This window comes from Cherax quadricarinatus, chromosome 74 (assembly GCF_038502225.1).
Source record: "Cherax quadricarinatus isolate ZL_2023a chromosome 74, ASM3850222v1, whole genome shotgun sequence".
NCBI lineage: Eukaryota > Metazoa > Arthropoda > Malacostraca > Decapoda > Parastacidae > Cherax > Cherax quadricarinatus.
In genome coordinates, this window is record NC_091365.1 from 9,857,402 (window position 1) to 9,881,865 (window position 24,464).

The window sequence follows — 24,464 nt, forward strand, 5'->3', positions numbered from 1 at the left end:
TTAGCAGGGCTGTCTTCCTTAGATCTTCTATTTGTCAAGATTTGGGTTACATTCTTAGTATTCTTGGGTCATTTTGTGGTCTACGTGGAAGTCCAAGCCTTTCACACACAAAACCACCTTTACCCCCTCCCTCCACCCTTTCTTGGCCGACCCCTATTCCGTCTTCCCTCCACTACAGATTTATACACTCTTGAAGTCATTCTGTTTTGTTCCAGTCTCTCTACATGTCCGAACCACCTCAAAAACCCCTCCTCAGCCCTCTGGATAATAGTTTTGGTAATCCCACACCTTCTCCTAATTTCCAAACTACGAATTCTCTGCATTATATTCACACCACACATTGCCTTCAGACATGACATCTACACTACCTCCAGCTTCCTCTTTGTTGCAACATTCATCACCCATACTTCACACCCATACAAGAGTGTTGGTACAACTATACTCTCATACATTCCCCTCTTTGCTTCCACAGACAAAGTTTTTTTGTCTCCACAGACTCCTAAGTGCACCACTTACCCTTTTCTCCTCGTCAATTCTATGATTCACCTCATCCTTCATAGACCCATCTGCTGACACGTCCACTCCTAAATATCTAAATACATTCACCTCCATACTCTCTCCCTCCAATCTGATATCCAATCTTTCGTCACCTAATCTTTTTGTTATCCTCATAACCTTACTCTTTCCTATATTCACTTTTAATTTTCTTATTATGCTTCTATTCTTTCTTTCAACACACCGGCTGTATCCCACCGAGGCGGGGTGGCCCAAAAGGAAAAACGAAAGTTTCTCCTTTTACATTTAGTAATATATACAGGAGAAGGGGTTGCTAGCCCCTTGCTCCCGGCATTTTAGTCGCCTCTTAAAACACGCATGGCTTACGGAGGAAGAATTCTGTTCCACTTCCCCATAGAGGTAAGAGGAAATAAACAAGAACAAGAACTAGAAAGAAAATAGAAGAAAACCCAAAGGGGTGTGTATATATATGCTTGTACATGTATGTGTACTGTGACCTAAGTGTAAGTAGAAGTAGCAAGACATACCTGAAATCTTGTATGGGTCTGAGACCTGAAATCTTGTATGGGTCTGAGACAGAAAAAAAAAGACACCAGCCATCCTACCACCCTGTCATATGCCTTTTCCAAATCCATAAATGCCACAAAACCCTCTTTGCCCTCATCTAAATACTGTTCACCTTTATGTTTCACTGTAAACACTTGGGCTACACACCCTGTACCTTTCCTAAAGCCTCCTTGTTCATCTGCTATCCTACTCTTCATCTTTCTCTTAATTCTTTCAATAATAACTCATCCATACACTTTACCAGGTATACTCACAGACTTCTTCTTTCAACAAACCGGCTGTATCCCACCGAAGCAGGGTGGCCCAAAAAGAAAAACAGAAATTTCTCTTTTCAACTTGAGTGATGTATACAGGATAAGGGGTCACTAACCCCTTGCTCCTGACTCGACAGACTTATTCCCCTATAATTTTTGCACTCTCTTTTATTCCGTTTGCCTTTATACAAAGGAACTATGCATGCTCTCTGCCAATCCCTATGTACCTTACCCTCTTCCATACATTTATTAAATAATAGCACCAAAGTGATGCAAGGAGGGAAGAGTATATGGAGAAAAAGAGAGAGGTTAAGAGAGTGGTGAAGCAATGTAAAAAGAGAGCAAATGAGAGAGTGGGTGAGCTGTTATCAACAAATTTTGTTGAAAATAAGAAAAAGTTTTGGAGTGAGATTAACAAGTTAAGGAAGCCTAGAGAACAAATGGATTTGTCAGTTAAAAATAGGAGAGGAGAGTTATTAAATGGAGAGTTAGAGGTATTGGGAAGATGGAGGGAATATTTTGAGGAATTGTTAAATGTTGATGAAGATAGGGAAGCTGTGATTTCGTGTATAGGGCAAGGAGGAATAACATCTTGTAGGAGTGAGGAAGAGCCAGTTGTGAGTGTGGGGGAAGTTCGTGAGGCAGTAGGTAAAATGAAAGGGGGTAAGGGAGCCGGGATTGATGGGATAAAGATAGAAATGTTAAAAGCAGGTGGGGATATAGTTTTGGAGTGGTTGGTGCAATTATTTAATAAATGTATGGAAGAGGGTAAGGTACCTAGGGATTGGCAGAGAGCATGCATAGTTCCTTTGTATAAAGGCAAAGGGGAAAAAAGAGAGTGCAAAAATTATAGGGGGATAAGTCTGTTGAGTGTACCTGGTAAAGTGTATGGTAGAGTTATAATTGAAAGAATTAAGAGTAAGACGGAGAATAGGATAGCAGATGAACAAGGAGGCTTTAGGAAAGGTAGGGGGTGTGTGGACCAGGTGTTTACAGTGAAACATATAAGTGAACAGTATTTAGATAAGGCTAAAGAGGTCTTTGTGGCATTTATGGATTTGGAAAAGGCGTATGACAGGGTGGATAGGGGGGCAATGTGGCAGATGTTGCAAGTGTATGGTGTAGGAGGTAGGTTACTGAAAGCAGTGAAGAGTTTTTACGAGGATAGTGAGGCTCAAGTTAGAGTATGTAGAAAAGAGGGAAATTTTTTCCCAGTAAAAGTAGGCCTTAGACAAGGATGTGTGATGTCACCGTGGTTGTTTAATATATTTATAGATGGGGTTGTAAGAGAAGTAAATGCGAGGGTCTTGGCAAGAGGCGTGGAGTTAAAAGATAAAGAATCACACACAGGGTGGGAGTTGTCACAGCTGCTCTTTGCTGATGACACTGTGCTCTTGGGAGATTCTGAAGAGAAGCTGCAGAGATTGGTGGATGAATTTGGTAGGGTGTGCAATAGAAGAAAATTAAAGGTGAATACAGGAAAGAGTAAGGTTATGAGGATAACAAAAAGATTAGGTGATGAAAGATTGAATATCAGATTGGAGGGAGAGAGTATGGAGGAGGTGAACGTATTCAGATATTTGGGAGTGGACGTGTCAGCGGATGGGTCTATGAAAGATGAGGTGAATCATAGAATTGATGAGGGAAAAAGAGTGAGTGGTGCACTTAGGAGTCTGTGGAGACAGAGAACTTTGTCCTTGGAGGCAAAGAGGGGAATGTATGAGAGTATAGTTTTACCAACGCTCTTATATGGGTGTGAAGCATGGGTGATGAATGTTGCAGCGAGGAGAAGGCTGGAGGCAGTGGAGATGTCATGTCTGAGGGCAATGTGTGGTGTGAATATAATGCAGAGAATTCGTAGTTTGGAAGTTAGGAGGAGGTGCGGGATTACCAAAACTGTTGTCCAGAGGGCTGAGGAAGGGTTGTTGAGGTGGTTCGGACATGTAGAGAGAATGGAGCGAAACAGAATAACTTCAAGAGTGTATCAGTCTGTAGTGGAAGGAAGGCGGGGTAGGGGTCGGCCTAGGAAGGGTTGGAGGGAGGGGGTAAAGGAGGTTTTGTGTGCGAGGGGCTTGGACTTCCAGCAGGCATGCGTGAGCGTGTTTGATAGGAGTGAATGGAGACAAATGGTTTTTAATACTTGACGTGCTGTTGGAGTGTGAGCAAAGTAACATTTATGAAGGGATTCAGGGAAACCGGCAGGCCGGACTTGAGTCCTGGAGATGGGAAGTACAGTGCCTGCACTCTGAAGGAGGGGTGTTAATGTTGCAGTTTAAAAACTGTAGTGTAAAGCACCCTTCTGGCAAGACAGTGATGGAGTGAATGATGGTGAAAGTTTTTCTTTTTTGGGCCACCCTGCCTTGGTGGGAATCGGCCAGTGTGATAATAAAAAAAAAAAAAATAGCACCAACCTCTCCAAAACTATATCCTCACCCGCTTTTAACATTTCTATCGTTATCCCATCAATTCCAGCTGCCTTACCACCCCCTTTCATTCTACCCACTGCCTCACGAACTTTTCCCACACTCGCAACTGGCTCTTCCTCACTCCTACAAGATGTTATTCCTCCTCATCAACATTTAACAATTCCTTAAAATATTCCCTTCATCTTCCCGATACCTCTGACTCTCCATTTAATAACTCTCCTCACCTATTTTTAACTGTCAAATCCATTTGTTCCATAGGCTTCCTCAACTTACTAATCTCACTCCAAAACTTTTTCTTATTTTCAACAAAATTTGTTGATAACATCTCACCCACTCTCTCATTTGCTCTCTTTTTACATTGCTTTGCTACTCTCTTAACCTCTCTTTTTCTCTCCATATACTCTACCCACCTTGCATCACTTCTACTTTGTAAAAACCTTTCATATGCTAACTTTTTCTCCCTTACTACTCTCTTTACATCATCATTCCACCACTCGCTCCTCTTCCCTCCCGCACCCACTTTCCTGTAACCACAAACTTCTGCTGAACATTCTAACACTACATTCTTAAACCTGCCCTATACATCTTCGACCCCATTGCCTATACTCTCACTAGTCCATTTATCCGCCAATAGTTGTTTATATTTTACCCTAACTACCTCCTCTTATAGTTTATACACCTTCACCTTTCTCTTACTTGCTGCTTCTATTTTCCTTGTATCCCATCTACCTTTTACTGTCACTGTAGCTACAACTAGAAAATGATCTGAGATATCTGTGGCCCCTCTATAAACATGTACATCCTGAAATCTATTCAACAGTCTTTTATCTACCAATATATAGTCCAACTAACTACTGTCATTACGTCCTACATCATATCTTGTATACTTATTTATCCTCTTTTTCTTAACCCTTTGGGGGTTTCGGTCGTACTAGTACAGCTTACAACCCAGGGTTTTTGACTTACTATTACGACTAAATTCTAGCGCCCTCAAATCTAGTGGGAGAAAGCTGGTAGGCCTACATATGAAAGAATGGGTCTATATGGTCAGTGTGCGCAGTATAAAAAAAATCCTGCAGCACACAGTGCATAATGAGAAAAAAAAAACTTTGACCATGTTTTTGGAATAAAACAGCGACTTTGCACTGTATTTTCGTATGGTATTTATTGTTGTATTCTAGTTTTCTTGGTCTCATTTTATAGAATGGAAGACATATTACAGAAATTGGGATGATTTTGACTGGTTTTACAATGAAAGGTACCTTGAAATTGAGCTCAAAGTAGCAGAAATGTTCGATTTTTACCAAAGTTCAAAAGTAAACAAATGCCAAGCGTCCAATACATGTCAACTGGTGAGTCTAATATTCTTTCCCAAGTGCGCTGATATTATTTATACCATTTCTACACTAATGCAGTAGTCTGCATAACAGTAAATCTTCTACTTTTTGTAAGAATAAAAATTGAAAGTGGAAAGCCAAAGAAATATAAGAGGGGCCTGGGGATGTGACTAACGAACAGAGGAAATGTTATTTTAGTGCCGGGAATGTCTTTCTTTTTTATTCTGGACTCTATTTGGAAATTGGCATCTTTTGAAAATTTGTGTGAAATTGACAAAATTGCTAAATTCTGACCACTGTATTGGATAGTTGAAAACAGTAAATGGGTAGTTTCTTGTACTCATTCAATAGAAAAAATGGAGATCTAGAGAAATAGTTATGATTTTTGTCGACTAGTACACTGGAATTGGCCGAAAATAGGGCTCAAAGTGGGCAAAATCGCCGATGCATAAACATCGTCGAGACTGCTAACTTCCTGAGAGCATAATTCCGTAAGTTTTCCATCAAATTTCATACTTTTGGTGTCATTATGATCAGGAAAAGATTCTCTATCTTTTCATCAGAAAAAATTATTTTTTTTTTTTTTTTAAATTTGGCCGACCCTGAGAACAAGTCTTGGAGAGGGCCTGTCGACCCTCAAAGGGTTAAAATACGGATTACCTATAACTAAACCCCTTTCTATACAAGTTCAGTCAAAGGGCTCCCATTATCATTTACATCTGGCACCCCAAACTTTTCTGCCATACTCTCTCTAAGTGTTTCTCGTACTTTAGCATTTAGGTCCCGTACCACAATTACTCTTTCACTTGGTTCAGAGGTTCCTATACATTGGCTTAACATCTCCCAAAATTTCTCTCTCTCTCCTCTACACTCCTCTCTTCTCCAGGTGCATACATGCTTATTATGACCCACTTTTCACATCCGACCCTTATTTTAATCCACATAATCCTTGAATTTACACATTTATATTCCCTCTTCTCCTTCCATAACTGGTCCTTCAACATTATTGCTACCCCTTCCTTAGCTCTAATTCTCTCAGATACTCCTGACTTAATCCCATTTATTTCTCCCCACTGAAACTCCCCTACCCCCTTCAGCTTTGTTTCGCTTAGGACCAGGACATCCAACTTCTTTTCATTCATAACATCAGCAATCATCTCTTTCTTATCTGCACATTCTTATCTACACATTCAAGCATCCCAGTTTTATAAAGTTTTTCTTCTCATTTTTTGTAAATGTGTACAGGAGAAGAGGTTACTAGCCCATTGCTCTCGGCATTTTAGTCGCCTCATACAACATGCATGGCTTGCTGAGGAAAGATTCTATTCCACTTCCCCATGGACAATAGAGAGACAAAAAAAAAAAAAAAAAAAAGTACAAGAGCTATTAAGAAAAAAAAGAAAACCCCTAGATGTGTGTATGTATATATATGCATGTGCATGCCTGTGTAGTGTGACCTAAGTGTAAGTAGAAGTAGCAAGATATACCTGTTATCCAACGTGTTTATGAGACAGATAAAAGAAACCAGCAATCCTACCATCATGTAAAACAGTTACAGGTTTCTGTTTCACAATCGCATGGCAGGACAGTAGTACCTCCCTGGGTGGTTGCTGTTTACCAACCTACTACCTATTATAAATATTATATCCATTAATTCTGACCAACTTATCATTTGCAACATACCTCATTGTACTTACGACCGTAATGGATTAGTCAAGCTGTACTGATACTGAGATATGTTAGATTGGAGTGAGTGAAAGCAAATGATTTTTGGGACTTGATGAGCTGTTGAAATGTAAGCAAGGTAACATTTTGTTATCTTGCTTACACGTCAACACTGGTTAGCTGGATTTGAGTCCTGGAGGTGGGATATACAGTGCCTGAAATCTGAAGGAGGGCTGGTGATATTTTGAAGTTTTGGAGGGGCATCTGAACTGTTGTATCAGTGTGCCTCAGGCAAGACTGAAATTAAATGATGATGTAAGTGTTTCTTTTTTTTCGAGTTGCCCTACTTTGGTGGGAGATCCCTGGTGTGGTTAAAAAAAAAAAAAAGATCCTTATTGTTAGTCTGAAATTCATTTCATAATTAGTGGCTTTATTCAGAGCATACGATTCTATCAAATTATATCTGTATTGTAGTAAGATTATTATCTAAAATAGTCAGTTGGAATATATGGCTAATGTAACTTCTTTGCATGGCTCTTAGAAATTTATTTTATTTTATTTTATTTTTTTTTGTGGTTTAGGAGTCCATTAATGTTGTTACAGAGGTTAAACTGATGGGCATGCTGGTTAGTTTTTCAAGATAATTCTTATTACAGAATTACTTCACCAGAATTGTTTACTTATTTACACTATCAAAAATAATAATACAGTTTATTTAACCCTTTGACTGTTTCAGACCCCTTTCTGAAACTGTCATTCTATGTCGCCAAATATTCGGAAAAAAACAAAATTATTTTTTCTTATGAAATGATAAGAGAATCTTTTCCCAATGGTAATGACACCAAAAGTTCAAAATTTGGTCGAAAACTCACGGAATTATGCTCCCGCGAAGTTAGCGGAATCGGCGACATATGTGTATTGGCAATTTCGCCGACTTTGAGCCCTGTTTACAGCCAATTTCGTTGTTTCAATTGACCAAACTCATAGCTATTTCTTTAGAACTCCATTTTATCTATCAGCTGAGTACAAGAAACTGCCCATTTACCAATTTGAACTACCCAATATAGTGGTCAGAAATTGGCAATTTGGCCAATTTCACGCAAATTAAAAAAGATGCCAGTTTCAAAATAGGGTCCAGAATAAACAAGGTAGACATTCTTGGCACTAAATTAGCATATCCTCTGTTCATTAGTCACATCTCGAGGCCCCTCTTACATTATTATTGCTTTCTGTTTTGATTTTTTATTCATACAAAAAAATACAAAATTTACTGTTATGCAGACTACTGCATTATTGTAAAAATGGTATAAATAATATCAGTGCACTAGTGAAAGAATATTAGACTCCCCAGTTGACGTGTATTGGACGTGTGGTGTGATTCGTTTACTCCTGAACATTGGTAAAAATCAAACATTTCTGCTAATTTGAGCTCAGTTTCAAGGTCGTTTTCATCGTCAAAGTAATGAAAATCATCTCTATTTCTGTAATATGTTTTCCATTTTATCACCTAAGATCATGAAAACGCGAATACAACGATAAATACTATACGAAAATACACCTCAAAGTCTGCGTTTTATTCCAAAAAAACGATCAGTTTTTTTTTTCTCATTACGCAGTGTGTGCTGCAGGATTTTTTTTATGTGGTGCACACTGACCACACAGACCCATTCTCTCACATGTGGGCCTACCAGCTTTCTCCCGCTTGATTTGAAGCCGCTAGAATTATTGAGTATATATACGTCAGAAACATTGGCTCGTAAGACGTATTTATACGTCGAAAACAGTCAAAGGGTTAAGCTTTGAATGTGTTCTTGAACTTACAGAGATGGGGATGCTGCAAGCCATGCCAAAGTTCACCTAGAAATGGATGAGGATGATGATGGAGAGAAATATGATGATTATGAGGGTGATGACCTCGGTGAAGGTGAGAATGATACATAAATTTGTTTGTACTTGTTAGGTTTTATGCAGTTGTCATAAATATTTTCATCTCTTCATTGCATAGCTTAAGAGCATTGGTTCAGGCTGAGTTGATTTTCATTAGTATATAGGTATTGGATAGTCTCTGGTAAATGTTATATACAGTATATACAGTAGTTAATATAACTATATTTTTCTAGGAAAAAAATTCTAGTACTTTTATTTGACTAGCATATCATCCTTCAAGAATTTCAGTTTTGGTAATGCTTTTGTATTTAAATAATAAGCAGTATAGTATTTCAAAGTATTTCTTTTCAGTGTCTTGTTCTGCATGATGTATATGTTAATATTGTAGTTTAGTGTTATTGTCAAAAAAAAAGTCAGTTTGTCTCCTTTTTAGCATTATGCAATATAATAACTTATTAAATACTAAAATGCTTTTGAACATGTGAAGCATTTTCTTAATGATATTATCCCTTGCTTTGTTTTGGTACATTGTGTGATTTCTATTGTGTGTATCTTCTCATTGCCTTCTGAAATTTGTTTTGTGTAAAGTCAATCTAAGAATTGTGTGGTCCATTAGGTAGATGCTGCAAAATACTGTGTGACAGACTAAAAATTTGTTATGCATCAACTTATTGTCTCAGTTTCTCTCTCTCCCTACCTATTTGTCTTATATCTCAATCTGCATTCCTATCTCTCTCTCTGTCTCATTCTCTCTCTCATTCTCACTCTTGCTCTTTTTTTTTTTTTTTTTTTTACACAGGGTTTGACAAGGTTAGGTTAATGATCCCTAGCTTTATTGACAAGCTATTTACAGGTCAAGGATTCCTAACTTTATTGACAAGCTAAGAGCTGTTACCTACATCAGCTCATTTGAAAGCATTTTTATTGTTATGATACATACAGGTATTTTTATTGTTATGAAACAAACATACAAGTAAGGAACATGATGAAATTGGAGCCATCTCTCTCTCTCTCTCTCTCTCTCTCTCTCTCTGTCTCTGTCTCTGTCTCTCTCTGTCTGTCTCTGTCTCTGTCTCTCTCTGTCTGTCTCTGTCTCTGTCTCTCTCTGTCTGTCTCTGTCTCTCTCTCTCTGTCTCTGTCTCTCTCTCTCTGTCTCTCTCTCTCTGTCTCTCTCTCTCTGTCTCTCTCTGTCTCTCTCTGTCTCTCTCTCTCTCTCTCACTCTCTCCCTCTCATGCTCTCTCTGTCTCTCTGTCTCTCTCTCTCTCTCTCTCTCTCTCTCTCTCTCTCTCTCTCTCTCTCTCTCTCTCTCTCTCTCTCTCTCACACACACTCACACACACACACACACACACACACACACACACACACACACACACACACACACACCATGGATGTGGTGATGGCAAATCTCATGCACCAACATGTTAGGGATACTACCAGAGAGAGAGAGGGGAGGATGAACCAGCAAGACTGGACCTCGAGTTCACCCTGAGTAGCTCAGACATTGAGCACATCACATATGAAAGGCCCCTTGGAGCTAGTGACGACGTAGTTATGAGCTTTGAATACATCGTGGAGCTAAAAGTCGAGAGGGTAACAGGAGTAGAAAGGGAAAAGCTAAACTATGAAAGGGGGGCCTACACAGGAATGAGGATCTTAATGCAGGATGTTCAGTAGGAACAGGAGTTGGTAGGAAAATCAGTAAACGAAATGATGGACTTTGTAACAACAAAATGCAAGGAGGCATAGGAAAGGTTTGTTCCCAAGGGTAACAGAAATAATGGGAAGGACAGAACAAGCCCTTGGTTTACCCGAAGGTGCAGGGAGGCAAAAACTAAGTGCTCTAGAGAATGGAAAAAGTATAGAAGCCAAAGGACTCAGGAGAATAAAGAGATTAGTCGACGAGCCAGAAACAAGTATGCACAGATAAGGAGGGAGGTGCAGTGGCAGTGTGAAAATGACATAGCATCGAAAGTCAAGTCTGATCCGAAACTACTCTACAGCCACATCAGGAGGAAGACAGCAGTCAAGGACCAGGTAATCAGGCTGAGGAAAGAAGGTGGGGAGCTCACAAGAAACGACCAGGAGGTATGTGAGGAGCTCAACATGAGATTTCAGGAAGTATTTACAGTGGAGGCTGAAGGGACAACGGGAAGACAAAACAGTGGGGTACAAAGTCTTCTGATGGTGTTGGATTCGCAGCAGTGTTTCCGGACAGTGTCGTACGAAGGCATTTACTATCTTCGGCTAGCATTTTTACTGCTGAATTGTATGCCATTCTTGCAGCACTTACTCGTATTGCAACTATGCCTGTGTCATCATTTGTGTTTGTCTCAGACTCCCTTAGTGCTCTACAGGCTATACGGAAATTTGATATACCTCACCCCCTAGTTCTCCGTATCCAACGTTGGCTGCGCCGTATCTCTACCAAGCATAAAGATATTGTTTTTTGTTGGGTCCCTGGTCATGTTGACATACAGGGCAATAAACAGGCAGACACTGCTGCGCAGTCAGCAGTACATGACCTGCCAATTTCATATAGAGGTGTTCCATTTCTGGACTATTTTGCTGTAATAGCTACCCACCTTCACACCCATTGGCAACAACATTGGTCAATTCTACTCGGTAACAAACTTCATTCTATTAAACCGAGCATAGGTTACTGGCCATCTTCTTGTCATCAGTGCCGAGGTTGGGAGACTACTCTCTCCCACCTTCGCATTGGCCACACTCGTCTTACTCATGGGTATCTCATGGAGAGGCACCCTGTTCCTCTCTGTGAGACGTGTCAGGTTCCAGTATCGATTAGCCACATTCTGTTAGACTGCCCTCTCTATCAACAAGCATGCAGAATTTACCTCCAACGTTGTCTCCGCTCTACTACTCTCTCTTTACCTTCCCTTCTTGCTGATGGACCCTCCTTTAATGCTGACTCTCTCATTGACTTCTTAACAACGACTGATTTACTCCACAAACTCTGATGATGATACCTTTTGCACTCCCCTCAGCCCTTTTTACCTCAATCTCTTAAATAACAATCTCTTGCTCCCCTCTACCCTTTCACCATCCACTGCCCCGCTGTTCTCCGTAACCTATTACTCATCCATCTCCCTTTTACCACCTGATACCCTCACTTCCTTCCTGCCCTGCAGCACTGTATAGCCCTTGTGGTTTAGCTCTTCTTTTTGATTATAATACTAATAATCTAGAATGAATAAAATAGGCCATAATATGGGGGCAGAGCTAGCGGTGGAAGTGTCCGCCATTTCCTGTCCCATTTTGACTATAGTATCTTCCCATGCTCTTATTGTAAGAGAAAACAGAATATTTTTGAGGCTAACAATGCATTTATAAATTAGAAATATCGTATTTAAAAACAATAAATAATAATACACTACAGAATGTAGAGAAATATTAAACTGTTTATATAAAATGCATGTGTACTTACACACTTGGAGTAGAGATGGTGGGGGAGGTTGAGGGTGCGGCATATCATGTCAGTGGCTCAGCAAACCTCCAACAACAAAAATGTTTTGTTTCATTGTTGAACTTAACTGATACAATTTGTTTTGTTTAATCACTGAACATAACTGATAAAGCTTTAGTATCTACATATCATAAATGTACTGGGAGCGCTTGAAGTTCCTGAGCCTGTATTCCCTGGAATGCAGGCGGGAGAGATACATGATTATATACACCTGGAAAATCCTAGAGGGACTAGTACCGAACTTGCACATGAAAATCACTCACAACAAAAGCTAAAGACTTGGCAGACAATGCAACATCCCCCCAATGAAAAGCAGGGGTGTCACTAGCACGTTAAGAGACAATACAATAAGTGTCAGGGGTCCAAGACTGTTCAGCTGCCTCCCAGCATACATAAGGGGGATTACCAATAGACCCCTGGCAGTCTTCAAGCTGGCACTTGACAAGCACCTAAAGTCGGTACCTGACCAGCCGGGCTGTGGCTCATATGTTGGATTGCATGCAGCCAGCAGTAACAACCTGGTTGATCAGACTCTGATCCACCAGGAGGCCTGGTCACAGACCGGGCCGCATGGACGTTGACCCCCGGAACTCTCTCCAGGTAAACTCCAGGTATTGCCTGGCTAAGTCCATGGAAATCATCATCATTTTCTTCTCGGCACTGTCCTTAGGACCCATGGTTAGAAAAAAGAAATTTGGCCAGATGACTGTATAAAAGTGCAAGCAAGCACAAAAGAACTACTACCACAGTGATGTAAGCATGCATACTGCTTACTGGATGTTTTGGCATCGGCTGTGCCAACTAGCGGCAGCATTCTGAATTATTATTATGTACATATTATGTATTATTATTATTATTAATTTAGGGAACTGAAGCTCTGTTGTTATTATTATTATAATAATAATAATAATTATTATTATTTAGGGAACTGGAGCACAGATCAAATTCCCTAGATCAAGAGCCCCTCACCAGCATCAGGGAACCTTGTTGCTGGTGAAGAGCTCTTGATCTAGGGAATTGGATCTGTGCTCTAGTTACCTAAATTAATAATAATACTAATACATTATTATTATTTTAATAATAATGAATGTCGCCAACTCAGTGCACTGTTCACCTCACTGTGGGAGCAGTTCTCTCATGCTTTGCTTAAAGTTTTGACAGTCATTTGGCCAAATTTTGTTTTTCTAAGTATGGTCTCCTTCATAGACCAAACCTAATTACCCCCCTTCTCTATCCCATCCTCTCTTTTTCCCTTTCCTCCTCCCCATCCCTGCCCTATTCTCTTCCTATTTTCAGCCTTTGGGATTCTTCCCACAGGCACTCTAGTTCCTAGGTAGGGGGAAGGGTACTGGGGTCCATCCCATTCTGTTGAGGTCCTTGGCAGTGGTGTAGTTTGCTGTGGAATCTGGATCACCTGGAGGTGTCCCGATCCCTCTCCGGTCTCCCGGGGTTTGGCTTTGGGCGTCTTTCGGGTGACGAGTGTACCTCTGGAGGCTACCTGTCAGATTCCGGGGGGGTGGTGGCCGAAGGAGGTATGCTTTTTGGCGGGTGTCTGGCCGCCCTCTCTTTTGTCCACCGAGGTGGCTCGGCGGATGTAAGGTTGCTATCCCGAATTGCTGGTTTACTGGCATGAAAGGTAGGGTATGGCACAGGTTCCATACTGCATCTGCACTACTTGTGGCACTTAAGCCCTCTCAGGCACAGAGGGGGATTTACAGCCTTTTTTTGCCTTCTAGGAGCTATTCCTCTACATTCCCCCCTCCTTTTTGTTTTCTTTTTTTCCTTTCTTTTTTTCTACAAAACAACAAGAAAGAAGTGACATAACCATGGAGTCCTAAATCTATGAACCTGCTTACCCCCAGGCCCCTTACTGATACCACACTCTGTTCTGACCCTGCCTCGTTGTTTGACCACTCTGGACATTCCTAATGCCCTTGTACCTCTTGCCATTTTGTCACCCGCTTCAGGTACTGGGGTTTTGACTGACTCCTTCGATACATCTTACCTCCACTCTTCTTTGACTATGCTTCTGACTTCGCCCTCTACGGTGCGGCAATTTTTGGATCTCCCATCTGTACCATGTTGGACCCACTTTGGTCCCACACCTAAATGCCCAAGATCATTCCCAGATGATACTTCTTCGCTTCCTTCTCATTCTTCTTAGAAACGACTGGCACATCATGCACTCCCTTTACACACTATTTTTCAAATTACACAGTGGACTAAGTTTTTTACTCATCGACCAACTTCCTCTACTGCCTATCTTTCCGACCATAGTACAGTGGACCCCCGCATAACGATATTAATCAGTTCATGAGAGCTCATTGTTATGCGAAATTATCGTTATGCGAATGAATTTTCCCCATAAGAAATAATGGAAATCAAATTAATCCGTGCAAGACACCCAAAAGTATGAAAAAAAAAAATTTTACCACATGAAATATGCATTTTCCTACACACAAAGAGAAGGATACATGCACAATAGTAGAGTAGTACATGCACAGTATATATTGTGCATGTACTACTCTACTAAATGAAGAATAAATGACACTTACCTTTATTGAAGATGCAGCAATGACTGATGAGACACTGTGTCCTGGGAGTGCCTTTTCCTCCTGAGTACTGTAGGTCCTGTTTGGCATTTTCTTCCAGAACAGGCCTTATCACAATGTGTATGCCACTACGATTCTTAAATCTCTCAAACCAACCTTTGCTGGCTTTAAATTCACCAATATGAGCACTAGTTCCAGGCGTTTTTCCCTGTTCACCTGGGTGTTAGTCGACTGGTGTGGGTTGCATCCTGGGAGACAAGATTAAGGACCCCAATGGAAATAAGTTAGACAGTCTTCGATGACACTGACTTTTTTGTGTTATCCTGGGTGGCTAACCCTCTGGGGTTAATTGTTTCTTGGTATTCTCAATAAGCCACACCAACAACGGTGCTACAGCAGCAGCAGCAGCAGCAGCAGCTGACAGTGCTACAGCAGCAGCAGACGATGCTACAGCAGCAGCAGACGATGCTACAGCAGCAGCAGACTGTACTACAGCAGCAGCAGCAGCAGCAGCCGATGGTGGTACAGCAGCAGCAGCAGCTGACAGTGCTACAGCAGCAGCAGATGATGCTACAGCAGCAGCAGACGGTACTACAGCAGCAGCAGCAGCTGACGGTGGTACAGCAGCAGCAGCAGCAGCAGCAGCTGACAGTGCTACAGCAGCAGCAGACGATGCTACAGCAGCAGCAGACGGTACTACAGCAGCAGCAGATGGTACTACAGCAGCAGCAGCAGCTGATGGTGGTACAGCAGCAGCAGCAGCTGACAGTGCTGCAGCAGCAGCAGCATCAGCAGTTGACCATGGTACCACAGTATTTCGATAATATTTCTCACCCTTTTTACCACAGGGTTGACACTAGAAGCTTTCTTGGGGCCCATGGTCACTTATTTTGTAGATAAAATCACCAAAAACGTTGTAATAATATGAAATGTTCCGATTGTATGCTTGGATGTTACCGCGGAGGCTGGCTTGTAAACAGTGCCACCGGCGGAATGTGAGGCTGGCTCAGGCCGCACATTAGACGCGTCTTGGACGAATAGTGTTGAGCGGGTTTTTTAGCGGTATGCGAGGCAAAATTTTAGTGATAAAATGTATCAGTATGCGGATTTAACGTTATGTGATGCCAACGGTATGCGGGGGTCCACTGTAATGGCAAGGCGCTCCTATGCCATGTTGGTAGAGATACAGTGGAACCTCGTTTTTTGGCTGTAATCCGTTACAGAAGGTTGGCCTAAATTTGAAACGGCCTAAATTCGAAGCAATATTTCCCAGAATTTTATATGATTTTGATATGTTTCACAATGAAAAGTACCTTGAAATTGAGCTCAAAGTAGCAGAAATGTTCGATTTTTGCCAATGTTCAAAAGTAAACGAATCATGCCACCTTCCAATTGGTAAGTCTGATATTCTTTCATAAGTGCACTGATATCATTTATACCATTTTTGCACTAATGCAGTAGTCTGCATAACAGTAAATCTTCTATTTTTTGTGGGAATAAAAGTTCAAAGTGGAAAGCAAAAGAAATGTTAGAGGGGCCTGGGGCCGTGACTAATTAACACAGAAAATGTTATTTTAGTACCAGGAATGTCTGTTTTGTTTATTCTGGACCCTATTTGGAAATTGGCATCTTTTCAAATTTGTGTGAAATTGGCAAAATTGCCAATTTCTGACCACTTTTTTGGATAGTTGAAATCGGTAATTGGCTGATTTCTTGTACTCATTCGATAGAACAAATGGAGTTTTAACGAAATAGCTGAGAGTTTTGTCCTCTGGTGCATTGGAATTGGCAGCAAATAGGGCTCAAAGTGGGCAAAATCGCCAATGCGTAAACATCATCAATGCTGCTAACTTTGCGAGAGCATAATTCCATAAGTTTTCCATCAAATTTCATACTTTTGGTGTCATTGTGATAGGGAAAAGATTCTCTATCATTTCATAAGAAAAAATAATTTTTATTTTTTATCAAAAAATTTTCAACCCTGAGAACAAGTTTAGGAGAGGGCCTCTTGACCCTGAAAGGGTTAAACTCCACTGTAAACCTTCCCCTAAAACAACTCCTTGACAGTTACAACAGAATGCACAGCCACAATACAATGCATAAGGCACTTTTCAACATCCCTCGAGTCAGTCTCACTATGCAAGAACGCTATGCACATAAAGGGCCCGAAGATCTGGAACTCGCTACTGGAACAGGTCAAGGATCCCCTGACAGCTTATAAATTTAGGACTTTGCTAAAAAATCATCTTATCTTGCAATATTAACCAAATCAACTAAAACAACTGCTAATTAGCCTTATTGTGTAACCTCCTGGCTTTTAATTCTACCAATCCATAAATATTACCACCTGCACCATTGCTTGTAAGGTAGATGTTGTGTGCAATTTCAAAATTATTTTACCGAACCCTACTCCACATTACTACCTCTCACTTGTATTAACCCGTTGACTGTTTCGGTCATATATATACTGTACGTCTTAGGAGCCACCGTGTTTGACGTATATATACACTCATGAATTCTAGCGGCTTCAAATCAAGCAGGAGAAAGCTGGTAGGCCCACATGTGAGAGAATGGGTCTATGTGGTCAGTGTGCACCATATAAAAAAATCTTGCAGCACGCAGTGCATAATGAGAAAAAAAAAACTGACCGTTTTTTTTTTAATTAAAACACCGACTTTGTGGTCTATTTTCATATGGTATTTATAGTTGTATTCATGTTTTCTTGATCTCATTTGATAGAATGGAAAACATATAGAAACAGAGGTGATTTTGATTGGGTTTACTATGAAAACAACCTTGAAATGGAGCTCAAAATATGGGAAATGTTTGATTTTTGCAGATGTTCAAAAGTAAACAAATGATGTCATTATCCAATAAATGTCCAAGTAGCCATTCTAATATGCAGTCATGAATGGGTTGACATTATTTATACAATTATTGCAATATTGCAGTAGTCTGCATAACAGTAAATCTTCTGTATTTTGTTTGAATAAAAATTCAAAATAGAAAGCAAAAGTAATATCAGAGGGGCCTGGAGACGTGACTGATGAACAAAGAAAATGTTATTTTAGAGCCAGGAATGTCTGTATTGTTCATTCTGGACCCTATTTTGAAGCTGACATTTTTTTAATTTGCATGAACTTGGCCAAATTGCCAATTTCTGACCACTTTATTGGGTAGTTGAGATTGGGAAATGGGCAGTTTTGTGTACTCAATCGATAGAACAAATGGAGTACTAAAGAAATAGTTATGAGTTTGGTCGACTGGAACAATGGAATTAGCCAAAAATAGGGCTCAAAGTGGGGGAAAATGCTGATTTGTTAATATCTCTGAGGTCGCCCACTTTGAGCTCTATTTTCAGCCAATTCCATTGTTCCAGCCCACCAAACTCATAGCTATTTCTATAGAACTCTATTTGTTCTATCGAGTGAGTACAAGAAACCGCCCATTTACTGATTTCAACTACCCAATAAAGTGGTCAGAAATTGGCAATTTGGCCAGTTTCATGCAAATTAAAAAATGTCAGTTTCACAATAGGGTCCAGAATGAACAATGCAGACATTCCTGGTGCTAAAATAACATTTTCTCTGTTCATCGGTCACATCTCCAGGCCCCTGTTATAATCTTGCTTTCTATTTTGAGTTTTTATTCACACAAAAAATAGAAGATTTACTGTTATGCAGACTACTGCAATATTGTAATAAGTATATAAATAACGTCAATCAATTTGTGACTGCGTATTAGAATGGGTGGTTGGAGATTTATTGGACAATGACGTCATTTGTTTACTCTTGAACATCGGCAAAAATTTAACATTTCTACCACTTTGAGCTCCATTTCAAGATCCTTTTCCTAGTAAAACCAATCAAAATCACTTATATTTCTATAATATGTTTTCCATTCTATCAAATGAGACCAAGAAAATAAGAATACAACCATGATTACTACACAAAAATACACCTCAAAGTCGGCGTTTTAATCCAAAAACACGGTCGGAGTTTTTTTTTTCTCATTATGCACTGCGTACTGCAGGATTTTTTTTATATGGTGCACACTGACCACACAGACCCATTCTCTCACATGTGGGCCTACCAGCTTTCTCCTGCTTGATTTGAAGCCGCTAGAATTTTTGAATATATATATACACGTACATCAAACACATTGGTTTGTAAGAAGTATACGTATATACGACCAAAACAGCCAAAGGGTTAATGAAAGTGCACATTTTATATGCACTGGTATTCCATACTGTCAGCTCTTTGCTCATACTTTGCTGCATTACACTGCAGCCTGTATCCACTCGAATAAGTGGTATACAATCTGTTCTTTGTATCTTTCTCCTTCTTGGTCATTATCCCAGATTTTACATTTCTGGTTGCTTCCTCACTGCCACCACTTCTCTTACTTGACGATTTTAATGTCCACCATTTCCTCTGGGGTGGGGTTCCCACTGTGGTGACCTTCGCAGTATTCAGATGGAGGCTTTTCTCGCTTCTCTTCCCCTCCATGTTTTAAATACGGGTGCTCCCATCCATTTTGATCCTTGTACTCATTCTCTCTCTTGCATCAATTTCTCGGTCTACTCTTCCTCAACTGTACTAGACTTTACCTGGTCCGTCCTCCCAGACTTGCAGGACAGCGATCATTTTCTAATCATCCTTCCTTCGCCTTTGTATTCACCACCACCTCATAGCCCATGCTGGGAATTAGTTGACTGAGCAAATTGGGACCTTTACTCACATCTAACTGCTTTTAGTAAGGTTCCATCTTTGCCCACCATTGATGAGCTGTTACACCTCTTCTTAACCTCAGTTTTAACTGCAGCTTCACATTCTATATCTCAAACCTGGGCAGGAATTCTCAGAAGTGCGTGCCTTGGTGATCTCCTGCTTGTGCTCGGGCAGTATGTTTGAAACGTGCTGCGTGGGGCAGGTACTGGTAGAATAAAACCACAGAGAGACTCCTTGATTTTAAGCAGAAGAGAGCAGTTGCTCACCATGACATCTGTGACACTAAACGCACTTGCTGGTGGGATTATGTTTCTGCCATCACTTCTGCTTCCTCTATGAGTGCAGTCTGGGAAAAAAGTATGGAAACTGAGAGGTAAATACTCTCCTGACCTGGCTCCTGTTCTCTGGGTTGCCGGTGTTGATATCGTAAACCCTCTTGTTTATTACTCTATAATTTGTTCATGATTGTAGCCATGTATAAACGTAAGTAACCATTCTTACAGGATTCATTACCTTTGTAACTTGTGAGTTCATTACCTTTGTACCTAGTTCAGCAATCAAAACTTTGGGGGCCCAGTCCCTGGACCCATTACATACCTCTGTAATCTGTAAATACCTTTGTAACTTGTCATGATTGTGACCAGACCTACCTGGAGTTCATTACCTTTGTAAATTGTGAGTGCATTACTTCTGTAACTTGATCGGCTATCAAAACTTTTGAGTCCAGTCCCTTGACCAATTATGTACCTCTGTAATCTTTTGACTAACGCCCACAGGATGGGTATGGGGTGCATAATAAACATATTAAACTAACTGTTGCCACTGAAACAGGTAATCACCTTGTCCGTGTCTCTCAGGGGCTTCATCTGTGCTCCTCGTTTCATTACTCAAAGTCTGCCAGAGGGTTAGAGCCCTTAAACTTTTCTTCTATCAGAGAAGAATTTTATAATGTGGCATTTATACTTCTGGAACTGGAGGCAACACACTCAGCTTACCGGTCATCAGCAGCTGGGTCTGACGGCATTCATATTCGTATGCTACAGCATTTGTTGGTCAGCCCTTGCAGTCCTCTTCTCCCTCCCCCCCTCTTCCCCCCAACAAGTCAGCCATATCCCACTGAGGCAGGGTGACCCAAAAGGAAAGAAAATCCCCAAAAATAAAATACTTCATCATTATTCAACACTTTCACCACACTCATTCATAATCACTGTCTTTGCAGAGGCACCCAGATACAACTCTTTAACCCTTAAACGGTCCAAATGTATATATACATTTTTTCAACATCTGAAAGTATGTAAAAAGATGTAGATCTTTTTTGTTTAATATTTGAAAACGTGTAAAAAAACTTTTATCTACATTTTTTTTTTGTTATATTTGAAAATATGTAAAAAAAGTAGATCTATGTTTGTAGCACTACGTCGATCTGTTTGGACCGTTTAAGGGTTAATCTTAGTTGGTCACAAGGAGTTCTTCCCCAGCTGTGGAAATCTGCCATTGTTCTCCCTTTCCACAAATTGGGTACTATGGGACATGATGCCTCCCACTATCATCCCATTGCTCTTACCAGTGCAGTTTGCAACGTGATGGAACGTCTGGTAAATAGCCATTTGATGTGGTATTTAGGGACACACAACAATCTCTCCACTAGTCAATATGGCTTTCGCAAGGGCCGCTCTACCATTGACCCCTCACTACGCTTAGATACGTGTGTCCGTAATGTCTTTGCCAATAACCATTCAGTTATCACCATCTTTTTTTGACCTTCAGAAGGCATATGACACAACTTGGAGGTATAATATCTTGGCCCAAACCCACTCCTTAGGCCTCTGAGGCAATCTGCCATTTTTCCTTAAGAACTTCTTAGCTAAAAGACACTTCTGTGTTCGGGTTAATAATATCCTTTCCCCAGACTTTGTCCAAGCTGAAGGTGTCCCCCAGTGGTGTGTTCTGAGCACAACACTTTTTCTCCTGGCCATTAATGATCTGGCCTCGAGTCTTCCATCCATTATTTGGTCATGGCTTTATGTTGATGACTTTGCTATAGGTTGTGCAGGCACTGACTGTCACCACATTACAGTTTCTCTCGAGCATGTGGTCAACCATGTTTCCAATTGGGCCACCACTCATGTGTTTAAATTTTCTAGTATTAAAAGTCGCCAAATTACTTTTGCTAGACGATCTGTCATCTCTGATCACCCATTGTACCTATATGGCTCGCGTGTCCCAGAACGTGATACAATCAGGTTTCTTGGCCTTCTGTTTGACTGTAGGTTATCCTCGAAACCTCACATTACCTCTCTAAAGGTAACTTCTCATAGATAGCTGAACCTCCTTAAAACACTCGCCCATCTTTCATGGGGGAGCTGATCGTAGAACTCTCCTTCAACTACATTCAACACTAATTTTATCGAAACTTGATTATGGCGACTAGATATATTCAGCAGCCTCTCCTGCAACTCTCTCTAGCCTCAATCCCACCCCTCACCAGGGATTACGTTTATGCCTCGGTGCTTTTCACTCTTCACCAGTTGAGAGCCTCTGTACGGAGGCGAATATTCCATCCTTGTCCGATCGCCATGATGCTCATTGCCTTCGCTATTATGTTTGCTCTCATGACCTCCGCAATCCTTCTACATATAGGATGGTTACTGATGTTAGTAGATATTCTTTATTTGTTCGTTGCCCCTGTTTACTCCGTCCCTTTTCTCTTCACCTACATTCACTCTTGTCTTCTCTTCATTTACCACCTTTCTATGTTCATGTAGCATCTCACTTTTCCCTACTCCCTTGAGAAGTTCCGATGGTTCGTATCTGTTCTTTCCCACTGCCATGCACGAAAGACCAACTGCCTACGGAGGCTTCTCGCTCTCTTTTTCTTAACCACTTTTGATCTCATTCTCATGCCATCACAGTGTACACTGATAGTTCCAAGTCTTCTGTTGGTGTTGGATTCGCAGCAGTATTTCCAGACAGCATTGTGCGAGAGCATTTATTATCCCTGGCTAGCATTTTTATGGCTGAATTGTATGCCATTCTCGTAGCACTTAGCCGTATTGCATCTATGCCTGTGTCACCATTTGTGGTCGTTTCAGACTCCCTTAGTGCTTTACAGGCTATACAAAAATCTGATACACCTCTTCCCCTGGTTCTTTGTATCCAACTTTGGTTATGCCATATCTCTAGCAAACACAAAGATATTGTTTTTTGTTGGGTCCCTGGTCATGTTGACATACATGGCAATGAATAGGCAGACACTGCTGTGCAGTTAGCAGTACATGACCTCCTGGTTTCATATAGAGGTGTTCCATTCACTGACTATTTTACTGTAATTGCCACCCATCTTCGCAGCCATTGGCAACAACGTTGGTCTGATCTGCTCCATAATAAATTACATTCTATTAAACCGAGTAAAGGTTTCTGCCTGTCTTCTTATCAGTATCTAGGTTGGGAGACTACTCTCTCCCATCTTTGCATTGGCCACAGTCGTCTTACTCATGGGTATCTCATGGAGAGGTGCCCTGTTCCACTCTGTGAGAATTGTCAGGTTCCAGTTTCTGTTAGCCATGTTCTGTTGGACTTCCCACTCTATCAACGAGCGTGCAGAATTTACTTCCGTCGTCACCACTCTACTGCCCTTACTTTACCTTCCCTTCTTATTTATGGTCCCTCCTTTAACCCATACTCTCTCATTGACTTTTTGACAGCAACTGATTTACTGCACAAACTCTGATGATGATGCCTCAAGTACTACTCACAGCCCTTTCTACCTAATCTCTTGCTACCCTCTACCCTTGCACTGTCCACTGCCCTGCTGCACTCCATAACCTAATAATCATCCCTCCCTCTTGCTACCCAATACCCCTGCATCCTTCCCTGCCTGGCGGTGCTGTATGAACCTTGTAGATTTAGCACTTCTCTTTTTATTATAATAATAATTCCCTTGTCATTGTCTTATTAATCTCAGATTAGTCTGAAGTTGGCCCAAAATGCTCTGCATATTAAGGGGCTTTCTGCATGCACACCTAAATGTCATTCACCCCTGTACAAATATTGTATCATGCTGAAATAAAAGTATCTTATCTTATCTCATCTTATAAATATGTACAGTATTTGTCATGATTGCTTTTGCTTCTTAATTTATTTTGTTGGCCATATTTTTTAAATATCAGTGTGAGAGAATGTGTTTTCTTCTTTGGGTCAATCTGCCTTGGAGGGAGATGGCCAATTTGTTAAAAAATCAATATCTAGTTAATGTGGATATTGACCAGGATGTTATAATTAAAAAATTTTTTATGTAGAAAACCCACTGAGAGATTTTTAACTAATTTCTGTGATTAATTTTCAGTTTGTGGGATATCTACAATGTCATAAGAAAATGAGCACTGTAAAAATAATCTCATCATTCTTAATCGTGATATATTGTAAATCAGTTCATGAACCCACCACACATGCACCAAAAACCTACATTAGAAAAATGAATTCATTTATAAACATCGTGTAAATTTTTTTAAATAATATATAGTAGGTTGGTAGACAGCAACCACCCAGGGAGGTACTACTGTCCTGCCAAGTGAGTGTAAAACGAAAGCCTGTAATTGTTTTACATGATGGTAGGATTGCTGGTGTCTTTTGTCAGTCTCATAAATATGCAAGATTACAGGTACGTCTTGCTACTTCTACTTACACTTAGGTCACACTACACATATATGTACACGTTTATTTATACACACTCATCTGAGTTTTCTTTGATTTTATCTTAATAGTTCTTGGTCTTATTACTTTTCCTTTTATATCCATGGTGAAGTGGAATAAGAATCTTTCCTCCGTAAGCCATGCTTGTTGTAAAAGTCAACTAAAATGCCGGGAACATTGGGCTAGTAACCCATTTTCCTGTAAAGATTACTAAAAAGAATAATAATAAGAAAATTGTCAAAGTGGGAAGTCTGAATGTGCGTGGATGTTGTGCAAATGATATAGAGAGGAATAAATGGGATTAGGTCAGGGGTTTCAAATAGAGTTAGAGCTAAAGAAGGAGTAGCAATA

General features: G+C 40.5%; 1 protein-coding gene across 15 annotated transcripts in view; it reads left to right on the top strand.

Annotated features, from left to right (window-relative positions):
• LOC128700135 (Ca[2+]-channel protein alpha[[1]] subunit D) overlaps window positions 1–24,464 on the top strand; it is a gene marked incomplete at its 5' end in the record, with an annotated part of 794,286 nt that overhangs the window by 173,411 nt on the left and 596,411 nt on the right. For all 15 annotated transcript variants that reach the window (XM_070100780.1, XM_070100771.1, XM_070100781.1 and 12 more), the window contains 1 exon segment: window positions 8,589–8,689. In XM_070100780.1, the coding sequence (XP_069956881.1) occupies window positions 8,589–8,689 (101 nt within the window).